We start from the raw sequence: 21352 nt of genomic DNA on the forward strand, positions 1-21352 counted from the left end.
ATTTTTCAGCGTGGCACGAGCTGAGGATTGGAAGGGGGCGTGCGCTTGATAAACAGGGCGTGGATTTGGCAGTCACACGGAAAGGATCGCTGAGGGTTTCCTACACAGCCGCTGCCAGGGAGCCGCAGGGGCGCACAGAAGACACGGAGAGCTGTGCGGCTGATTTTTTTCAGCCTGCTGAATCTGCATTTTTATTTTGTGGATTTTTGCTCCAGTTGTTAAAGAAACTTTGTTTTGTTTGTTTGTTTTGTTTTGATGACTGCAGGATTCAGGGACAGTCACGGGGGGTGAGAGGGATAATAAGGAACATGTGGAGCTTTTGGATGCGCGGTGGACAAGTTTTGCGCCACTTGGAATTGTGGCACAAAACAGGCGCTTTTTAAGCTGCTGTCACTTTGACTGACTTTAGTATCCAGCACCCCTGATATGGCATGTTTCCTGCGTCGTGTCCCCGTGCTCAGGATTGCGACCCATGGGATGTAGTAAATGGAGAGCTGCGTTCAACTTTGGACACCTGAAGGTGCACTCCAAGCTGCCTGTCTTCTTTACCATGATTATTCTCTTCATTTACCTCTTTTACTGCCTCAACGGTTACTGCGAATCCCTGCCCAGACCCGTGTATGACCAGCGAAGTAATCTCCAAACCAAAATTATCTTTAAAGATGGACAAGAAACGGAGCAGCTCGGCGCGTATAACGCCTCTCCGGTCTCGTTTGTCCGGGAACAGCTGTCGGACTTGACGAACAGCGATCCCCCGTCCAACAATATTTCTATAGCCAATAATTTTGGCAGCAAAAAATTCCCTCAGGCCATCATCATCGGGGTGAAGAAAGGTGGCACTCGGGCCCTCCTGGAGTTTTTGCGCATCCATCCAGACGTGCGAGCCGTGGGCGCTGAGCCGCACTTCTTCGATCGCTTCTACGAGAAGGGACTGGAATGGTACAGGTAAAGGCGTGTTTACTTTGTTTGCGTTTTTATTTTTTTTATTGAAGGACTTGTGAAATCTTTAATAAAAATCACGAGTTTCCTTCCAGCAGTCCTCAAACAGAAAAATGGGCAAACCGATACTGACCTTAAAAGAATCAAGAAGTCTTTCTGTTTGTGGTGACTTCAAACTTCCGGAATATCAGTTTAAAAACAGTCTTTCTCTTTCTTTACGTAAATGTGAATACACAATTTATGCTTCCTTAATAATGTTGGTTCACGGACACATTTTCGCATTTTAAAAACGCAAACATGTATTTTATGAAATATTCAGCTTCATAAAAGACATTTAAATACGGGAGTGGTGTATTCACAACAGGTCATGTGGGGGAATTAAAAATCGAGCCCCTCTGGGGCCTGTACTATCTGTGCTCCCCTCCGGATTATATTGGATTGCTCTGTCATGGAAACTTGAACCAGATATGGCTTTTATCTTCAGTAGCTGCGGTTTTAATGCAGCTTGTCAGAGCAGTCTGATGTGGCAGACGCCTGATTAGGCAGATGTTAAATCAAAAGAAGAAGAAGGGGAAAAAAGCTGAGCTCATTTTGTTCCTTTGGAATCTGTTTTGCCTTCAATCAGCAAAGAAATAAACATCAATAACTGCTTCAGTGGGAGGATTTTAAATTCTCTCTCTCTCTCTCTCTCTATACATATATATATATATATATATATATATATATATATATATATATATATATATATATATGTCTCTCCAGGCTGAGGCCACATTTGAAATAAAAGTGATATATCCCAAGGGGACTCACATACTGAAAATGTGTATTTGTGTCTCTTCCTTGTGGCAGTAAATATTGAAATAGGACTGCCTGGTACATGATGTAACAATAACACAACAAATTCAACACACTCCCTCCTTATTAGTGCAAATAAAGTCTCTTTTAGTCCAGGCTGTAGTGAAAGAGGAGAGCTGAGCTCTTCTAACCCCTTTCCTCACCTTTTCTCTCTTCATTAATATCTCTCAGCACCAATAAGATGCTTTGCTGATAGCTTGCAAGGATGGCAGCGTATTCAGTCCCCTGCCAATAAATTGCTGTTTATTGAGCTGACACACCGCCTCGCTAAGTGTCCATGCTGGTCCCCTGAGAGCCTTCGTCACTATCAGCCTCTGATCACACAGAGAGAGGGCGGGTTATTGTGGATGCTGGTGGTGTCGTTGATCTGATGGTGGCCCAGATTTTAAAGGACATATTTCTTTCGGTACAAGTTACTCTTTCTACTGAACCACTGAAGCAGGTTTTTTTTTAATGATAGCACGCTCCCGAGAAAAATGTTAACATTGATCTTTTTTACTGTCTTTTAACAACATAGATGGAAGTTACAGATCACCTCAAATTTGCAGAAGACAGAAAAAGTGTGAGTTAGTGTGCGGAGGAGGAAAGATGAGAGCCATTACAGAGGATCGGCAGAGTAAATGACAGTTTGATGAAGAGATGTGGAAAGGGTAGAGGTGAATGTGGAGGGGTGGCAGGAAAAAAAATGAAGGGTGAAAAAACAAGAGAGAAAGATGTTGTCAATACACGACAGGTAATCAGCTGTTCGCTGGAAGGGTGTATAACTGCTGAGTGACATCAGAGATCAAAGTATGCATGCACGAGAAGCGGAAGAGGCTGGGGATTTCCTGCTAAATGCACGGTGCATGCATGATAACAAAGAGAAAGATGAAAGATGCGAGATGTTTTTATGTGAGAAATGCTTATCGAGGCAGTTTCAGTTTAAGATCTGAAGATAAGTTTACCATCAGTGATGCTGAACTTTGGTACAATTACAGCACAGCACAGAAATGGACTAGTTCAATCCCATAAAACCTTTAATTAGACAATAAAAATTCCAGCGCACACCAGAGTAAGTGACACTTTTATTGGCAGAGTGCATTAAAAATCTAGGAGTGAGTGAGCTGTGTTTTTATTGCAGTTTTATCTTAACAGATTTGCTCTCCGTGCCAACAGGTGTGTCTTTTTGTCAGGTGCTGGTCCAGCAGACTCACATACACCCAAAAATAAATACAGCCTGTTTAATGGTTAGGTGGCAAAAGGTGGTATCTGTAAATTTAAATAGCAGCTGTGATCTTATCTTACAAATCTAGATTATGAACGGAGAACAGATAAAGAGAGAGCTGACTGAGTACTGAAATGGCCATTCTATTTCTATATTTGATAAGTATGTCTGAGAATCACAAACACAAACAGGGGATCACTGTGAATAGAATCAGCAATAGATGGGTAATACAAAAAATGCTAAATTAACTGTTAAAGAAACAAACTGGAATTTTTAGCTCATTAACAGTGGAACACTGTTTATGTTATTTTTATTTAATATGTAGTATAGTTACTTAGTAATCAATTAGTTCATCGTCTTATTTTTCCTGGAATCCAAAAGTTGGGCTTTGAAATTAATTGTTTTATCCACCCATTCTCCGTAACCTCTAAATTATAATTAAATGCAGATTTCATTTCAGATTTTTCTATTTATTTTAAATCAGTTAATTAATTGCCAAAGTGAAAAAGATACAAAGTAACCCTGATGAAAACCTCAAGCTTGCATTTTGATTTAAAGGTGAAGGTGAAACCTTTTTTTGTTTGTTTTTTAATGTCTTTTCCCTCTCAGATGTTACCAAAGCCATGAGCTAAGTGAGGTGCAAAACTAGACTAATCAGGTGGATTAGTGCTGCCGTTACATCTATGCTGTGTTTGCTGACTGTCTTTTAAAAAAATCTTCTTTCTTTAGTATTACTGGCTGTGGTCTGTTTGCTAAGAAGCTATTTTTAAATGCACATTGCTGCGTAAGAGATGTAAAAAAAAAAAAGAAAAGAAAAGAAAATGTAAATGTCACGATTTGTAGGCCATTTGCCGGTGTCAGTGATGACAAAGCAAGACCTAACAGGATTAAATGTGGAGAGATCAGTGACCTTTACGTGTTCTTTATACTTTCTGTTGATAGGAAAGTGACCTTACCCCTGTTCTTATTAACACAGATGTGATGTAAAACGTCTCTGTTTTTTTGTCTCTCTTTTCTTTTCTCCTTTGAAGATATAATGAAATGTGTGTTTTTGCTCCATCCTAATCCGCTGACAGCTCTTGTCAACACTGCGCGAATTGGACCGGTGTAATGACAGGTCAGGCATTAACGTGGACAGCTCAGGGACGTATGAAGGGGCTGAGATGAATTAGGCTCCTAGCTGCAGTTAAACAAGGCCTTATCGAGCATTAGTCAACACCCCTCCCACCCAGCCACCGCCTCGCCACGTAGCACTGATCCTTGATGAGAATTGCAGTCATCCTACACCTGAGTGCAACAGGGGACACTTATTGTGCCCAAGGGCTATGTAGTCCTCTGACTTACAGACAAGCACTGACTTTTGTATCTACTTTTTGTTATTTTATATGAGACAGATAGATGATCAAAGGATGTGGAAGTAGTCCAGTGACTCCAAACAAGGCTTAGATCATACATTACTTACAACTGGAGGCAGTACATGTTATACCATAGAGTTACTCAAGTATTGGGGAGGTGGGTGGGAGAAAAAGAGGCTATAAAAATTGTGATTTAAACACATTGTGGAAATAATAAATAAGTAGAATCACATATAATAGATGCTACATAATGCATCAGAACTTTGTGGGATTAATGCCTCTGAATAAAGGATGATTGGTAATGCTAAGCTAAGTAGCTATAAGTAATATTAGTAAAATTAATATTAGGTTAAAAAATATTTTTAATTTATTTACTCAACATCATGCAAAATTGGATACAGGTTAGCTAAGTAGCAAAAAGGCTAGATAACTAATGGATAAATTATTGTAACTATTATATCCAGGTAAAAAAAAAAAAAAATAGTTAAAATGATAAAATGCAAGAAAAAAATGATACATAACATTTGATACAAGTTTATTGGTACTAGAAATAAGTAAATAACTGAAAAGATAAACAATATCAAAAATTATTGGATAAACAGATGGAATGACTAACGCGTCTAAAGGTTTTTGCTAATGGTTGAAAAAGTGAGCCTATATTATGGTCTGTATAAAAAGTAAATTTACTGTAGTATCTGGAGCTTATCTCATCAGCCATTATTAGCTATTTGCTAATTTGCCAACTGGTTTTATAACAGCCGATAAATTACATTTTAATAAGTAAAGAAAAGACGAGAGAAACACCCTTCAGCCATGTTTTGAGCGTTGACATTGTATAGTTTGTCCACCAGAGGGCACTTTTCAAATTCCTTGTTGGCCATTGTGTTTAGAACGCCCTAAACAACTTTGGGAAAATCTTTTTATGTTTGATGTTTCAAAAGAAATATTCACAGATATATCAGAATATCAGATACTTAAATTGCCAAATATATGTAATTTATCTGTCTCAAAAATGCCAAATTTGTCGCACTCTACTAATATCTTCTTTTTCCCTCCTTCCTTCGATTTTCCTGCTTTTCTTCCTTTTCCATAATTCCAAATCTAATCTATTTTTGTAATAAAAAAATATGATTAATTAAGTGTAATTACAGCCTAAGTACCTAGTGATTCAGATATATCAATTTGAAACAGAACCGTAGCATATGAAGCCAACAAAATCATCTGAAATTGTGCTGGAAAGTATCACTTAGTATTCTCTGACAGAGCTCTTCATTTCAAAGTGTCTTTGAGCTCAGAGAGCCATGGCCCTGTCTTCAGCTGGTAACCAAGTAAAACACATGGACATCCTTAAAGGAAGCATTTGGCAAATTGTTTCAGAAAAAATGCTTATATGTGGAAAAGCCTTGGCTTTACCATCTACTGGAAACGATTCTGTGGCTTTGTGGTGGGGAATGAGGGTTCAGACAGCCATGGTGTGCAATGAGTGAGTGTGAGCATGTGTGTGAGCTTGGATTCATTCACACTGCTTCAGCTGTATACCTGATCTCCATCCACTTTCTTCTTCTTCTTCTTCTTCTTCTCCCCACCATTTCTTGACGCTATAAATATCTCGCAGATATAAATGTCATTTCCCCATATTGATCACCTAAAATACGTTCTTCCTATCGATTTCCTCCTCTCTGCCTTTATCACGCTGTTGCAGCAGAAATGAATTAACTTCTGAATATTCCATCTTGTTGACAAGAAGCTCGTACTCCCATCCGCGGCTGACATTTATGCCCCACAGTCTGAGTGTTGATGGAGTGGATTTATTGGCTTGTTCAGGTCACTCAAACTGTGTAATGTAAAGCCACCGGACACGCTCTCACTCCTTTTAGAGCCTCGTTCTCTTTATGCCTCCTCACAGTCACTACTTTTCTTTCTTTTTCGTTATCGACTCATTTCGTTTTCTCGTCGTAAAACCAAAGGAGCGTGTTGTATAATTCAGCTGAGGGTTAGATGCGCCGCCTAGACAGTAATGTCCAGGTTGTATTTCCTGTTAGGGCACTCTACCAATCACATGGGATTCTCTGGTTGAATTTCTCAGTACTCACATTCTTGGAAGCTACATGTTACGGAGTGTTTTTTAGACTAAAAGAGGACTGGGAGGGAAAAAGGCACTTTCAATAAAGAATTCAGAAAAATAGGAAATGCAAAGAAAGAAAGGCAGCTTTCCTTGGAAGACAGGGTTCAGTGCTTTGGACGTTTGAAGCTGTATCACTATAAGAATACACAAGTGCGTTCAAACCATTAACATTAGTAGCATCATCCGACATGTCTGTCAGAACTGACACACATGAGATGAATTACCTATATATAGAGAGATGTTATTTTCAGAACAAGTATGAAATTCAGCTGGAAAAGCTTAAGTGCTGTAATTAAATGTGACTCAATCAAACTAGACTTGTTCTGGAGGAGGTATGGATTTTTACTTGGTCAAAAAAAAGGCCTGATGTAGCCCTGTCATCAGTTTTTTGACAGCTCGTCACGGTTCGACCTTTCCCCCCGCCAGCACGCCATTTTCATCCAGTCAAATTTAATAGAAACAGATGACTGGTGAGAGATGAACAATGAAAGGATCACTGGGGAAAGTATGGAACTTACCACATTTCAATCACAGTTACAGAAAGAGAAAGTTTGTGTTGTTCATCACCCAAACTGGTTTTTAATTCTTCTGTCTGGGATTTTAATTCCAAACTGCTGTGCTGAGTATGTGCATTTTTAGTAAGACTCAAAGAAGAGGGGCGTCGCTCTTGTTCTTCAGTCGCAAACTCATTGAAATCTGCAGACGAGGCTGCAGGAGACCTGCGAGATCAGGATGACTGATGAGCTGCCACAGACAACAAAATAATAATCCTATTTCTACCTCCTTCACCTTCTTTTCATCACATCATTTGCCTTCATTTCCACCAAACCTCTTGCTTTATTTTTCCCCCCTTTACACTGTTATTAGTCTTTTTATATTAAATGAGCCGGCATGAGGAAAGATGGGAGGGGTTAAAAATAGTGCAAGATCTGCAGACGTAGCTTACTCATAAATGAAAAAGAGGAAATGAAAGAGGTGTGAGGAGAGAAACAAAACTAATGAGTCAATAACTATATAATAATGGTAACACTCTTCATATTCTGTATATGAATACATATATATACATATATATATATACTTATAAATTAGATGTAGGCTTTTACTGTTAAAAGGCTTTTATTTCACTTAACTAAGCACCTATTATACTTATATGCTCCACTCACTCATAGGCCAGCAGCTACCCACTGCACTTATGGTGTCACAGCTTTGCTAATCTAATGTGAACGTTGATGAACTCTGCATGAACAAAAGGAGGGTAAACATACAAGACAAACAGCTTATTATTGCTTATTTGAGACCTTTATTTGATCATGTCGACCACACCTCTGGCCATTATCAGAAACTCCTGTGTTAACTGTCTACTTTTTTTTAACAACCCTAATTTACATTGATGGACATTACTTTAAATATACCAGAGTGAGTCACAGGCTCATTTTGATCTGTAGCTCTTGGCCATATTTACTCATATTTGAGGAACTATGGTAAGCAAATTTGAAGTTGTGTACAGTTCTGGGATATAAGTACCGTTTTATATCCCTTATAAATGAATATTTTTAACTCCAGTACATCGCCCATGTTAATTATGCAACATTAATATTAATTTAACCGTGATTAATAAATTCTTAATTTTTTTCAATTGACATTATGTCAAAAATGTGGTACTTTTTCTAACCACAAACTGGTGAATTATGTCTACAACTTACTCTAATGTTTATATATTTTTTATTATATTTTTAATTTTATATATTTTCAATTATAGATTTTTTGTATTTATTTTATTTTAATTATTTTATTTTTTTTAAATTATTTTTTATTTTATACATTTATGTTTAACAACTCTAATATTTAGTAATAGTTACTAAAACAGTTTGAATTATAAATGTTCTAAATGCTTGTTCTAAAAACAACAGAAAAATATTTAAAATATATTGTTTTATATATTTGCCATCTTCTGGGGATCATTTTTAGTCAGCTCCACAATCTATAAAAGCTCAGGAATTTAAATCTCCTTTTAATTCTGCTTCCTATACGATGTTTCCTGCTTTTCATTCATAGTTAATGTTAATCCACAAATCCACACCAAATTTGCCACAAATGCTCTCTCTGGAGAGTCAGGTAATTATTGACTGTGTGTGTGTTTGTGTGTGGCTGCTGACCTCTCATTGGTGTCCATCTCTGTTTAATGTCTGACTGCCTGACGGGCTTGGGGGTGGGTGGGTCGTGAGAACCTGCAGCCACTCTGAGAATCCCACAGAGAAACACACCTTTCTTTGTCTGCTACAAAACCTTCCTAGAAAACTCCCCAACGCTGGAACTAACCAACTTAGAATAACTGGTTGATTGTTAGTGATGCCTGTGTGGGTTTTGAGAGGAAATTAGGTTAATTATGCCTGAAACTCTGGCAGAGAGAGCTAGAGCTGAATTTGAGGACAAGCAAAACATCAAACAAGACACGGTGATGGGTGGAAATCTGGAAACCAACACCAGCTTCTGCTTCATGTACATCCAAAAGCCTTCTGTGTCCTGAATGTTTGATGTCTGGACAAATGTAGCCAAAGCTTGCTAAGAGCCTGATAGATGCTACTAATGGCAGACCGCTGCAAGGATGTTTTCCAGTTGTAAAAGCCCAGTCTCTGCCAGCAGTGATTTCCGTTTTTCAGCTTAAGACAGTGCTAACAATGAGCTGAGAAACCACAGGGATGAAGGCTGCAACTGCTCGGAAGTGGGTTTCCACGATCGTACAGTATCGAGTGTTCTTATTGGTCGGGACCTGGGGAGTTGCCAGGCAAGCAAAAGTCCATATTGAGTCAATTATAGCGTTGCCGAGGTGTGTTTGTCCCACATGTGTATGTACTCATTTAGAGGAGCTGTTTAATTAGTGGAAGCGTGTGTTCCCTGGTGCTAGTGCACGGTCAAAGGGAAGGGTAAACATTACCGCATGTACCTCTTTGCACATGTTTAATATTTAACTGGACTAACTGGACCGAAGGGCAAACTAACAGCAAGTCAAAAGGCAATAAACAGCAATTTATCTGTTTGCTATAATGGGTCATATTTGTGGTATAAAATTATAATTACTGTTATTATAGATTTGTCAAGCTGTAAAATGATATACATTTTGCCGTATGGTTTTAATATATTTATATCAAATGTTTTCATTAATTTTATAGTGAACATAGTGACTAGAAATGCTCATATTCATTATTATGTCCGAAACAGGCTCATTCATGAACTGTAGACGTGCACTGTTTGATTGAATTATTGTCATTCAGTCAATAGGCCAAACAGTGCACATCAGTCAAGAAAAATAATAATAATATGAATATATATATATACATAGTATAGGTAACATAGTAATAACATAATAATAACACCAAAGTCTGCTTTTTTTGGTTGTTGTTTTGTTTTATTTTTTTTTATACATTAGTGATTTCTACTTTCTATCTTTGACTTCCCTCTATTGTGATTTTTCTGCCCCACCCTCAGTTGCATTAGTATCACCTGTGTTTAATGTACCACACCTGTTCCCGCCTCCCACTTGCTCGCTCATCTGGTTCTCATTACACTCAAATTTTCCAGCAGTTTCTTTTTTTCCCTCTTGTAGCGTTCGTCTTTTCTTTTTTTCTCATGTTTCTACACAATTTGGTTCGCTCTTGCTCTTGAGTCGTGTATTTGTGTCCTCTTCCTCTGGATATTCTTTGTTAAAGTAGCAAACATTCACATATGAGTGGCGTTAGGGGAGTTCATTGAGTATTTGCTTATTCCATTAAAAAAAAAAAAGTTCCAGAGAAACTTCTCTCATGCTCACATGCATTCCCAAGTGTTGACATCTTACTGCCAGCCTAATTATATAACCGCAGCGTCCTGTGATGTCGGTGAGATCGTGACATTGTGACATCACCGGGGTTACATTCGAGAAGGCAGGAAGTGGAAGAGTCCCTCGCTTTCTCCACCCACTCTATCTGGCCGTATTCATCCTGCGTTCGGGAGATGGGGAAAGGCAGGGCGGGGCCCCTTAAAGGCCCCCTGGCTAGCTGCTCGGAGATAAAGCCCCACAAGTGGGCCACTGTGGGCCCCGGCAGGAGCACAACAGTAGATTTTCCCATTTGATAAGTCAAGCAGGGTGGGAGCAATCAGGGGAAGTGACATGCACGTGCAAACACACACACAGTTATTTAAACTCACTTGTATGGGCACAAAAAAGTAGACTCACACGCCCAGACACTCATGAGAGTTTCCGTACTTTAGTGCTTTCTGTCATTACGGGCTGTTCTGTTATCAGAAAGATCTTATCATCACGTCCTTTCTTCCTGATCTTCATTCTGTCTACACATTTACGAGTGTAGTATTTTCCAAAATGTTAAGCTACTCCGCAAAAAATATAATGTGTTATAAAAAGCCAGAAGTTCAATATAAAACACATTTATTCAGTGTAGTCGGTTTCCACCGAATGCTACAGCTTAGTGGTTTTATTGAAATTCACACATACGTTTGACAACAAAACCACGCCGAGCTTCCTCTTTCATTATCTGCTCTGATCTTTTTTCAGGGGAAACTCTGACCGCTCCTCGCTCGCTCGCTCACTCACCGCTCTCGGGCCTTGAGATGTGTCTATTAACTGTTACGCCTCTATTTTTCCCCTCAGCTAGACGCATTCTTCAGCTCTTTCCTACCGACCTACCCCAGTGATGCAAACCTCCTCGGTAAAAATACTCATCGCCACCCTGGTGCGTCAGCCAGACAGCAACCTCCAGAGCGTGTAATAGTCTGCCACACACACACAAAAACACACACGTACACAACTGAAGGGAGCGTAACATGATCTGGATTTATGTCACACAGATATTGTGTAAGACTCTTGTGCCAACCTATAACATAGCACAGATGTCCAAGAAGCATTAAAAACACTGAATGCGCGTCCAGTAAGCAGGCGTAAATTCTTATAGGTCCTAACAGAGACGGTAACTTTAGCTAGTTTTGCATTGGTTTGTAAGTGCTTTTTGACCACTTCTTACCAATACTGCATACTAAAGCTTTTTTAAGCTATTTTAACTTGGAAGCTCATCGTCTGATCATAGTCAGCCCGTCAATTAATTTTTAATGCTAGGAATTCTTACATACTGCTGGGAAGTATTAACAAAATGTAATATAAATTTAAATATCACTGTCTGGAATATTTTAAAGGTCTTACATTTTTAATGAACGTAAACCCTTTAGGGTGTCGTTCTTTAAATTAAAAAAAAATTGCATTTAGACACACAAGAATCCCACATACAGTTTCCTTTTGTTATTATTATTATTGATGAAATCTATTTTTGGCAGCCAAAGATGAAGAAATTTAAATACCTATGTAAAGGAGAAGATGTGCAAGATTTTTTGTATTTATACAAGGCATTGGGTACATTTAAATAAAGATCAGCGGCCAAAAACATCATCCAACTAACGCAATGGCCCGACTCCAACAGACACAAAGTGAAGCACTACTTTAGCTCCCCTTTTATTGAGTTGCTTACAGTCCCTGCTGACTTCTAATCAGCCCACAGAAACTTCTCAGCCCTGTATTTGCCGACAGTAATGACAACCCTCTCCCTCCACGCAGCAGCTTTTACAGATCTTTGAACACACGCAGGCTAACTGTATCCGTCTTCAGACGTCCCTCTGTAGTGGTTTGAGGATGTCAGTGTGTTTTAAAATCCCTTCACACATGTCAAATGCATTCATAACATTCTCACTTTGAAGGATACAGTAGAGGCCAAGGGGAAGCTTTGAAGTCGCTAAAAAAAAGGGGAGGATCAGGAGTGGAAGAAAGGAGGTGAGGCGAGAAAAAATGGGGGAGATAGAGAAAGGAAACGCAAGGAAACGAGAGAGAAGTCTGCTCGTGATGACATGTTGCATTACATGATCTCCGTGATCCCCGGTGGTCTCGCTCCGTGAAACGCAACCATCTGCCCCTGACCTTCGGGGTGGAAGAGTCCATTTCCGTGCAGCGCAGGCTGGTGGGGATTAAGAGGGTCCGGGGATCTGGCCTCAGGCCCGCCAGAGCCTGTATGGATCACAGCTTTCAGAGCTCCGAACCCTGGGACCAGAGGGAAACTTCCTAAACCAGAAACACTTCCCTCATCTCCGCCATGCGCACACACATCCAACACGCGCACACAAACTAAGAACTTCATTGCTCCCAGATGTGGGTCCATCCTGTGGAGGGCATGTTCAGATGGTTACTGTGTGCACATGTGTGCGCTGTGTTTATATATGTGTGTGTAAGGAGAAGGCAGACAGAGCAAGATGGGTTGTGCACAAACAGAAATGGAAATGGCCGGGGAATGTGCTTACCACTGGAAAAGCGATAATAGGCATTCACAGTACCTTACCTTACCAAACCGCTTTTTTAAAAACAAATATGGCGTTCAGGTTGCAAAAAGTGGTAGGAATGTGCATAATCTTTGCTGCGCCAAAGCTGTGTTGTGGTAATAGAAAGAAAATAGATATATCAATTGGTACATGGGATATTTTCCTTTTGCTTTTATAAAAGAAGATCAAACTCTGTAGCGTTAGCTACGAGAAGTCCCGCCTTATATTCCGTAATGATCAAACTGTAGAAAAACCTTATCCTCCATTCATCAAAATCCAACCCTCGGGGGGTGGAGGTTGCACTGAGACATTTAAAAACTTTTAGAAACCTCCACTAGAGCTACAGAAAACATACTGCCACAGATGGAGTAGTACATCTTGTGACAGGCCGACTGAGCTTGGTGTGTGAAATGAGTAAGACGCCTCTACAGTCAGATCAAATGTTCAGTCAAAAACAGACACAGTGACCCTGCTGAGCTCGGTTTACTGCTTCTTTTTCTCCATTCGATTAAGCGACTTAGCATTGCGTAAAGAAAAATCCGAACATCAGTGGCAAGCAAAGCAACTAATCTCGCAGATATGTCAGTATTATCTAGCTTTGATATATAGCTGCTGTCGTATAGCAGAAAGTCAACTAAGTGTGCTTCTCATCTGGATTTTGCAGAGTCAGGTTTGGCTTGTTTTCTATTTGGTTTTCCGTTCTGTATTAAAGGCAAATTCTCTCTGGTGTTCTTGCAGAAATTATTCATTTTTTTCCGATTAATCGGGGTGGCTGAAAAATATTTTTTCAGATAATCTTGTTTGTCAAGTAGCCCCTGCTTTTCTCTTGCCTTTGAGGACAGCACAAACTACTAAACTAATGTGTCCTCATTTTCTGTTGATAAATAGAAGCCCACAAGTTTGCAGCCATTTAAACAGTCTCTAATAAACCTCAGCCCACCCACACAGACCACAAGCTAAATGTGTGTGTGTGTGTGTGAGAAAGAGAGAGTGTGTGTGCCTGGATGCATTTGTATGCACAGATAAACGCACATCAGCATACTTTCGGACCAAACCGCATTCCTGCTCCAGATGCTGATGGGAGAGGTGTGATGAAAACAAACATCAGGTTGCTAGGTCGCCCTAAACTCTCTCTGGCACCATTTCACACACACACCAGTTGTGATCAGATAAAAAGAACAAACATTTTGCTTTTTTTCTCATCTTCATGAGATAATGGGAGATTAGATGAGATGCCCCTGTTTTGTGCTTTCTCGCTGCTGCTTTTCTTCTCTCCATCTGTGGCTCTCGCCTTTTGTTTTTTTAGACTCACAGTCGCTGATCGGTCGGGGATGAGTTCCTGCCCCAAGTGGAGGAGTTTAAGTATCTCGGGGTCTTGTTCGCGAGTGATGGGAGAAGGGAGCCGGAGATCGACAGACGGATTGGTGCTGCGGCTGCAGTGATGCGGACGCTGCACCGGTCCGTCGTGGTGAAGAGGGAGCTGAGTGTAAAAGCGAAGCTCTCAATTTACCGGTCGATCTACGTCCCTACCCTCACCTATGGCCACGAGCTGTGGGTAGTGACCGAAAGAACGAGATCGCGGATACAAGCGGCAGAAATGAGCTTCCTCCGAAGGGTGGCTGGCCTCTCCCTTAGAGATAGGGTGAGAAGTTCGGCCATCTGGGAGGGGCTCAGAGTAGAGCCGCTGCTCCTCCACATCGAAAGGAGCCAGTTGAGGTGGTTCGGGCATCTGACAAGGATGCCTCCTGGGCGCCTCCTGGGTGAGGTGTTCCGGGCATGTCCCACCGGGAGGAGGCCCCGGGGCAGACCCAGGACGCGCTGGAGAGATTATATCTCTCGGCTGGCCTGGGAACGCCTTGGTGTTCCCCCGGATGAGCTGGAGGAGGTGGCTGGGGAGAGGGAGGTCTGGGCTTCTCTGCTTAGGCTGCTGCCCCCGCGACCCGATCTCGGATAAAGCGGATGAGGATGGATGGATGGATGGACAGTCGCTGATCTTCTTCTTCTTCTTCTTCTACCTCCTCTCGGCTGTAATCCACCCTTACCGGCAGCCATTTTCCTCCCCCCACCCTGTGTTCCATCATTGTGTGGCCTGAAAATGTAAACACGACGTCAATAGAAGCCCCTCTGTGTCTCAAACAGGTTACTGTGGCTTTCATTAGCCTGACTGAAATTAAACATCCATTTAGTGCTGCAGCACGCTCACGAAATAGCTCAAACATGCTGGAAGCTCAGAAAAATACAATTAAAAAAGGGGGGGAGGGGGTATCGATGGTGTTAATATCACTTTTTCCAGTGTCAGGCTGATTCCTATGACAGTAATATTAATGGGCCAGAAAATATGATAATTAAAGGATGCGACTGTTCCTTTTTCTCAGCTGGAAATACTCACTGAATTGATCGCACATGTTTTTCCGTTGGGATTTTGGGAATCATATTGGAAAAAGTGGGTGACACAGGTAGGCAAGGATGGATAAGGAGAAGTAAATTTACCAGACTAGCATCTTCTTCTTCTACTTCTTTCGGCTGCTCCCTTTATGGGTCATCTGCGTCCGTCTCATCCTCTGTCACACCAACCCTCTGCATGTCCTCTTTCACTACAGAGTTCTTCTTCTTTTCCTCCTGCTTTGCAGCTCCATATTCAGCATCCTTTGCCCAGTATATCCACCATCCCTCCTCCTCCTCCTCCAGAAGTAATTATTTCTAATCTTGCCCATCCTGGTCTTCTTTAACTTCTGTCTTTCTCTCAAACTATCGCACTACCATGTTGTAAACCTTCCCTGTCGCTCCTGCTGCTATCCTTCTGTCACAAATCACCTACTTTTTGCTCTGTCCATTGCTTTGTGTGGTTGAGTCCAGTATTTAAAATGATCCCCCGTCATTACTTGTACTCCTTGGATCGTCACTGTTACACCTGTCTCCCTCTCATTCACATACATGTATTCTACAAAAACACTCTGAGCTTCTCAATACTTCCCCATCAACACTCTCAAAGCAAACATCACATCTGTAGTGCTCTCTCAGCATGAAGTCATACATCTTCTTAACCAAGCTTCAACAACTTTTTCCCAAACTTTATGCGAGAGTGCAGTTTCCTCTGAAAGGCAGAGCTCTTAAACTTTCCTGGGATACAAACGAGGTCTTCAGCTTCTTTTTTTCTGGGACTCAGATCCATAAAAACTATATTGCCACTTATATCATGTGGTCACCAGAAATAAACTCACGACCGACATGCTTAGAAACGTCTGAGCTATAGGTTGTAGCTTACACTACGCCCTAATGGAGAGAGGACTCATGGGAACAGCATCGTTTTTTTTTTCCTTTAGGTATTTGTTGTACATTTCACAATTTTGTTTTGCCTCAGCCCCCATAATCCAAGTCAGACATTTCTTATGAATGCCATAAGTTGTGTATTTGGTGTTACCCTCAGAGTTTCATGCCAGGGGACATGCCGGAGTTGGAGCCGAGTGTGTGTGTTGGATCAGAGAAAGAGGGAGAGAGAGAGAGAGAAATGGAGTCTCCATCACCACACACCAGAGCCCCAGTAAGCCCCTCACTTGCAGACCAACCACGAAGACTCCGACCCAACCGCCACCACATGCCTGCTGAGGAGGGAAGGGGGGAAGCATGGAAATTAGCTGAGGGATCTTTCACAGTTGCAACACTGGCATTCTTCTCCACTTGGATTTCTATAACACAAACTCCTGCTTGCGATTTGAATCTCCTTTGCAAACCAGTGCATTTTGTTGTTTTTTTAGGAGAGGGAAAATTGGCAGAATATTTTTCACAACGGAGGTTATTAGATTCCATTTTGGTGTTACGGTAGCATTTGAATGAAGTAAACGACACGAGACAAATAGGTTTTCCTTTCCCTCCCATTTCCCCCCGATTTATATACAATCTGTTCTGGCAGGTTATGGAGACTCTCAGTCAAACGCAGGCTTCGGTCAGGGTTTGTTGAACTTTTTGAGGTATGTCCTCTCAGTCTGAGTCATCTAAGTAGGGGTAAAGATCAAGAGGAAGAGGGCAGCCCTTTTTTTTTTAAAGCCAAAGTGTGCCTAGAATACCTCAAGTACTGATAATAACAAGCAGAGAGCCAAAAGCAATAACAGGATTGGACCAGAAGACATGGTGAGCCCTATTATAGGATACCTTTGGGCTGTATGCAGTCCGCAAGTATAACTGCTGCAGTAGTATAATTGAAATGTAGAAATGCAGTTACACCACCACAGCCCAAATAGTCCATAAATTAAATAACAATCCCAGTTTATCGTTTGGATCTTATTTTTGTAAGTTATTACTTTGCTTGAGTTTGATAGCATGGATTGATCGATAAAATACAAGCAATCTGTCTAAATCCAACTCTCAGCAATTTGTGAAAGACTTGCATAACATCAGTCTGTTAAGCATATTGGTGCAAAGGTAATGAACCAAAAAGCCATTTGCACCAACACAAATTATTTTATTTTAGGTCACAAGATGGCCATATCATGTCAGTCTTAACCCTGTAAATCCTGAACCATTAAATTATTGCCATAAATGTTACATTTTTTTTTTTAAATGGAGTGTTTATTGAACCTTCTAAAAAACTTAAAACAAAAATAAATCAAATATTAATTTCCAGTTAATTTAGTTTTAATTTGTATCATATTTGCGACATATTTTATTTTCAATCTATTGTGCTATGCAGTTGATTTAGATTTTTTAAAAGTCAAAAATTAATGCATCAAATATGAGCTACTTGGTGATGGAGGGTTAAAATGTTACTTTAAGCTTCCTGCAAAGACAAATACTAGACATCAAAGTTAGAGGATATACTAAAGGTTATTTCACCAATGCCCCAAGCCTCATCAGACGACTGGCCTGGGGTTAAGGTTACTTTTTCATTCGTACTTCGTTCTACACAATCTACATTTGCAAAGTCGACTTTCTTTCACTGCGTTGAGGCGAGGTTGAGCTTTCTGTGCCACTGCCTGCTTGAAGAGGTGGGCTCTGGCATGGTTCAGCTGTACTGGCAAACACATGTTGTGTGATTGCTAACTGTGCCTAAATTACAACTAAAAATCAGCGTGACACTGTGCATTAGGACAGTGTGTTGCCGTGCCTAGACGCCGCCGAAAAAAGTCACAAAGTAAGTCTAATCATAAGTTTTTGTTCTGCTGAAGCATCCTTCTTTAAAAAAAACTGTCACGTCATAAAGATGTGGCAGCAATGGCGAGCAGGAGGTCAGTCCACTCGAGCAGGGATAATGGAAATAGAGAGCAAAGAGGAGCGGAGTGAAATATGGGGAGCAAAACAGAGAAACTGAAGCATACTTCATAATGTACTTCAATGTTAAAGAGTGGGCGCGGTGCAAAGTTACTGTGACTTTAATTTTGTTGCCTCTTGACAGGAACTTCTTCATCACATTGCATTTCATTCCATTTATCAGAGAAAAAACAAACGCATGCCATTTCTACCCTCGGGTTAAACTGCGAGCTGACGTTTAAAATTTCACAGCGGTGCAAATTACTTTGAAATAATATTTCAAATTACATATTTTGACTGGCTTTGACTATAAAGCCTAAATATGCATAAAACCAACAGCAGAGTCATATTGGAGCTTTTGTAGATTATCTAAACCCTCAAGTGTGTGTTCTACCAAATAACTTGACTATCTGACCATGTTCTTTCTAAGAGTGTTCCCAAATTCCCGGATGTCAGCAATAGCCCATTTTCTGGAAAAAACATTTAGCCGTTGCAGAAAAGGCACACATGTAAATAATAAAAAATTAAAGACAGTTGAATTCCATTTAGCAGCTTCAGTTTCGGGGCCCTGGTACCGGCGCGGTGCTCTTTCTGCTGTCCTGTCTCGGCTTGCTGAGAAAAGCCACGACAGAGCGCCGTCAGTAATTAGTAACACCTGTGGTTTCCTAATGTGACAGGTCAAAGTGTCTGCTGTTGAAAAATGCCCGCTTGACGAGTGACTGCAGTGTTTTTGATTAGCAAAGATGGCCAAACTGCAAAAATAACATTTTACTCAAGTAGTAATCTAAACTAAATTTCTGGAGGAATTGCCTCGTGATTGCTGAAAGCTTTTGTGGTTAACGTGCAGCTGTTTTAGTCGACCGACAGCTGGAAGTGTGTTTGCAATTCAAAGCAAGCAGTACGAGATAATGAAAGTTAGCTAGGTAACAGTTAGCTGCTATAGTTTTGATTTCCAGATGTCAGTGAGAGCAGTGCTGCAAGAAATGCTAGTGGTATTACAGCACTGTGGCTATTACTTCAGGCCAGCCGGACATTCTCCCATCATCGAGGAACACAGGAGCAAGAGCAGCGGTTATGAGCTTGTTTAGAAGGAGGCCGCGGATGAGATGAGGAAATTACTTTTCTGAGGTTAGCATAGCCTCGCGGTTTTCCTACAGTAGCCGTTCAGTAGCTCCCGCCCAGACTAAACTCACATGGTCACTCCATCAGTGCCAGCAGCTAATGCCATGTTTATCTCTCTCTAATCACGGATTTATCCCTCTAATTACAAAGCGAAATCGAAAAGCCTCGAAGGCAAGTGAGGCATCATCAAAGGAATGTACTGGAAATATTAAGGGAATGTATCATTTTTCTAATATGTACTCTTAATATGTGAGTTCTCAGTAATACGGCGCACATGCTGGCATTTCCTACAGTGTAGTGGGGTTTTTTGGGGGGGCTTTTCGACAATGTTTAATGGCTTTTTCTCTCTTCCCCTCTTTCATCCAGGAATCTGATGCCTCGTACTCTGGAAGGCCAGATAACCATGGAGAAAACCCCGAGCTACTTCATCACCAAAGAAGCTCCTCGGCGCGTCTTCTCCATGAGCCGCCACACCAGGCTTATCGTGGTGGTTCGGGACCCTGTGACGCGCGCTGTTTCCGATTACACGCAGACTCTGTCCAAATCTCCCGGGCTTCCGTCCTTTCAGAACCTGGTCTTTCGTAACGCCACCACAGGCCTCATCGACACATCTTGGAGCGCCGTACGCATCGGCATCTATGCCAAGCACCTAGAGAACTGGCTGCGCTACTTTCCACTGTCGCGCTTCCTGTTTGTCAGCGGCGAACGCCTTGTAACAGACCCGGCGGGTGAAATGGGCCGGGTCCAGGACTTCCTAGGGCTCAAGCGCGTGGTCACAGATAAGCACTTCTACTTCAACCAGACCAAAGGTTTCCCCTGCCTAAAGAAGCCCGAGGGGAGCAGCAGGCCTCGCTGCCTGGGGAAGTCAAAGGGGAGGCCCCATCCACAGATACCCTCTGAGGTCCTGCTCAGGCTCAGAGACTTCTACAGACCGTTTAATCTTAAATTTTACCAAATGACTGGCCACGACTTTGGCTGGGACCAAATGGCAACTCACCAAAGCTCTTAGAAACTGCCAGTTTTATTCACCAACAGTTAAACACGGGCAGGGATATTGTGTGTTCTATTGTTTGTTGCCAAAGGTTCTACTCTGCATAACTTGCCTTTTGTTTTTCATTTCTTAAGGTATGATACCTGAATGCCAACGCACAAAGGAGCCTTCACCTGGCTTTATAACAACCATGCTAACAAAGTTTAGAAAAACTTCAATCCTTTGAAGCACTTTAGCAAGCATTTTCGACAAAGTCTTGTGCAAATGGCTTGTTTTGTGCTCATACAGACAAGCAGAAGGCAAACTAAAGCATAATGCCTATTTACTTAAATCAGGATTTCAAGCTCTTGACACCCCAAGTTAAGCTGCCATTGCTATCCAAAACACTGACGATGGGAGACGTTCACAATGTTAAACCAAAAAGAAAAAGAGATTTGCCGGGTGAACAAAGCCATGGTACGCAATGGTGCAATCATAATAAATGCAAATGGGTTGAGACACAAGTTGATCATTCGGAAATAGTTACACTAAATCAACAGAAATAACAGTTCAACTCTGGTTATATACACATACAAAAAGTCTAAAGTTTGTTTTATGGACTATCATTTCATGTTTTTAAATACAAGATGTAGCAAAGATGATAAATAGCTGGTTCTGATGAAAAAAGGTAAGAGAGGGAAACCAGCCATGGTCAACTACATGCTGTAAATTTGCAGTTATTTATGTCAGTAATGCAATGAGTGCATTGTTAAAGACTGGAGAGGAACATTTACAGCCAGTAAACCGGTGACTGTTTTTCCACTTTGTTTGATTAACACTTACCCTGTCACATGGTACAGTACTTACATGTAATTGTGTATTTCTAAAAGTCTAATTTATAAGGTGGCACAGTGTTGTTGAGATGTTTTCTCTGAAACTTTTGTATTTGAAATTCTGACTAAATATTTTGTTCTGAAACAAGCATTTGGGTCATTTTTTGCAATTTATTTCTGAGAAGTATTCAGATCAAACTCTTTGTATTTATTCCAGACAGGCCGAGTTTGCTGCTGCCAAGACTACAACATACATCTGCGGGGCAGATGATTTGCTGGTTCCTGGAAAAGATGTACGAGACTCGTGATGACTAGAAAAGAACGCGTAATTAATCGGTGTTGTGTTATTGCAAG

At 41.0% G+C, this 21352-nt stretch overlaps 1 protein-coding gene across 1 annotated transcript; it reads left to right on the forward strand.

The window, feature by feature from the left end:
- The first annotated feature begins 104 nt into the window (after window positions 1-104).
- si:dkey-121b10.7 (heparan sulfate glucosamine 3-O-sulfotransferase 6) lies at window positions 105-21146 on the forward strand. The gene is made up of 2 exons (XM_003438559.5): window positions 105-945; window positions 19562-21146. Exons 1-2 carry the CDS (start codon window positions 473-475, stop codon window positions 20202-20204), a joined length of 1116 nt encoding a protein of 371 aa, XP_003438607.1. The 5' UTR covers window positions 105-472; the 3' UTR covers window positions 20205-21146.
- The last annotated feature ends 206 nt before the right edge of the window (window positions 21147-21352 follow it).

Source organism: Oreochromis niloticus, linkage group LG8 (genome assembly GCF_001858045.2).
Source record: "Oreochromis niloticus isolate F11D_XX linkage group LG8, O_niloticus_UMD_NMBU, whole genome shotgun sequence".
In the NCBI taxonomy this organism is placed as follows: domain Eukaryota; kingdom Metazoa; phylum Chordata; class Actinopteri; order Cichliformes; family Cichlidae; genus Oreochromis; species Oreochromis niloticus.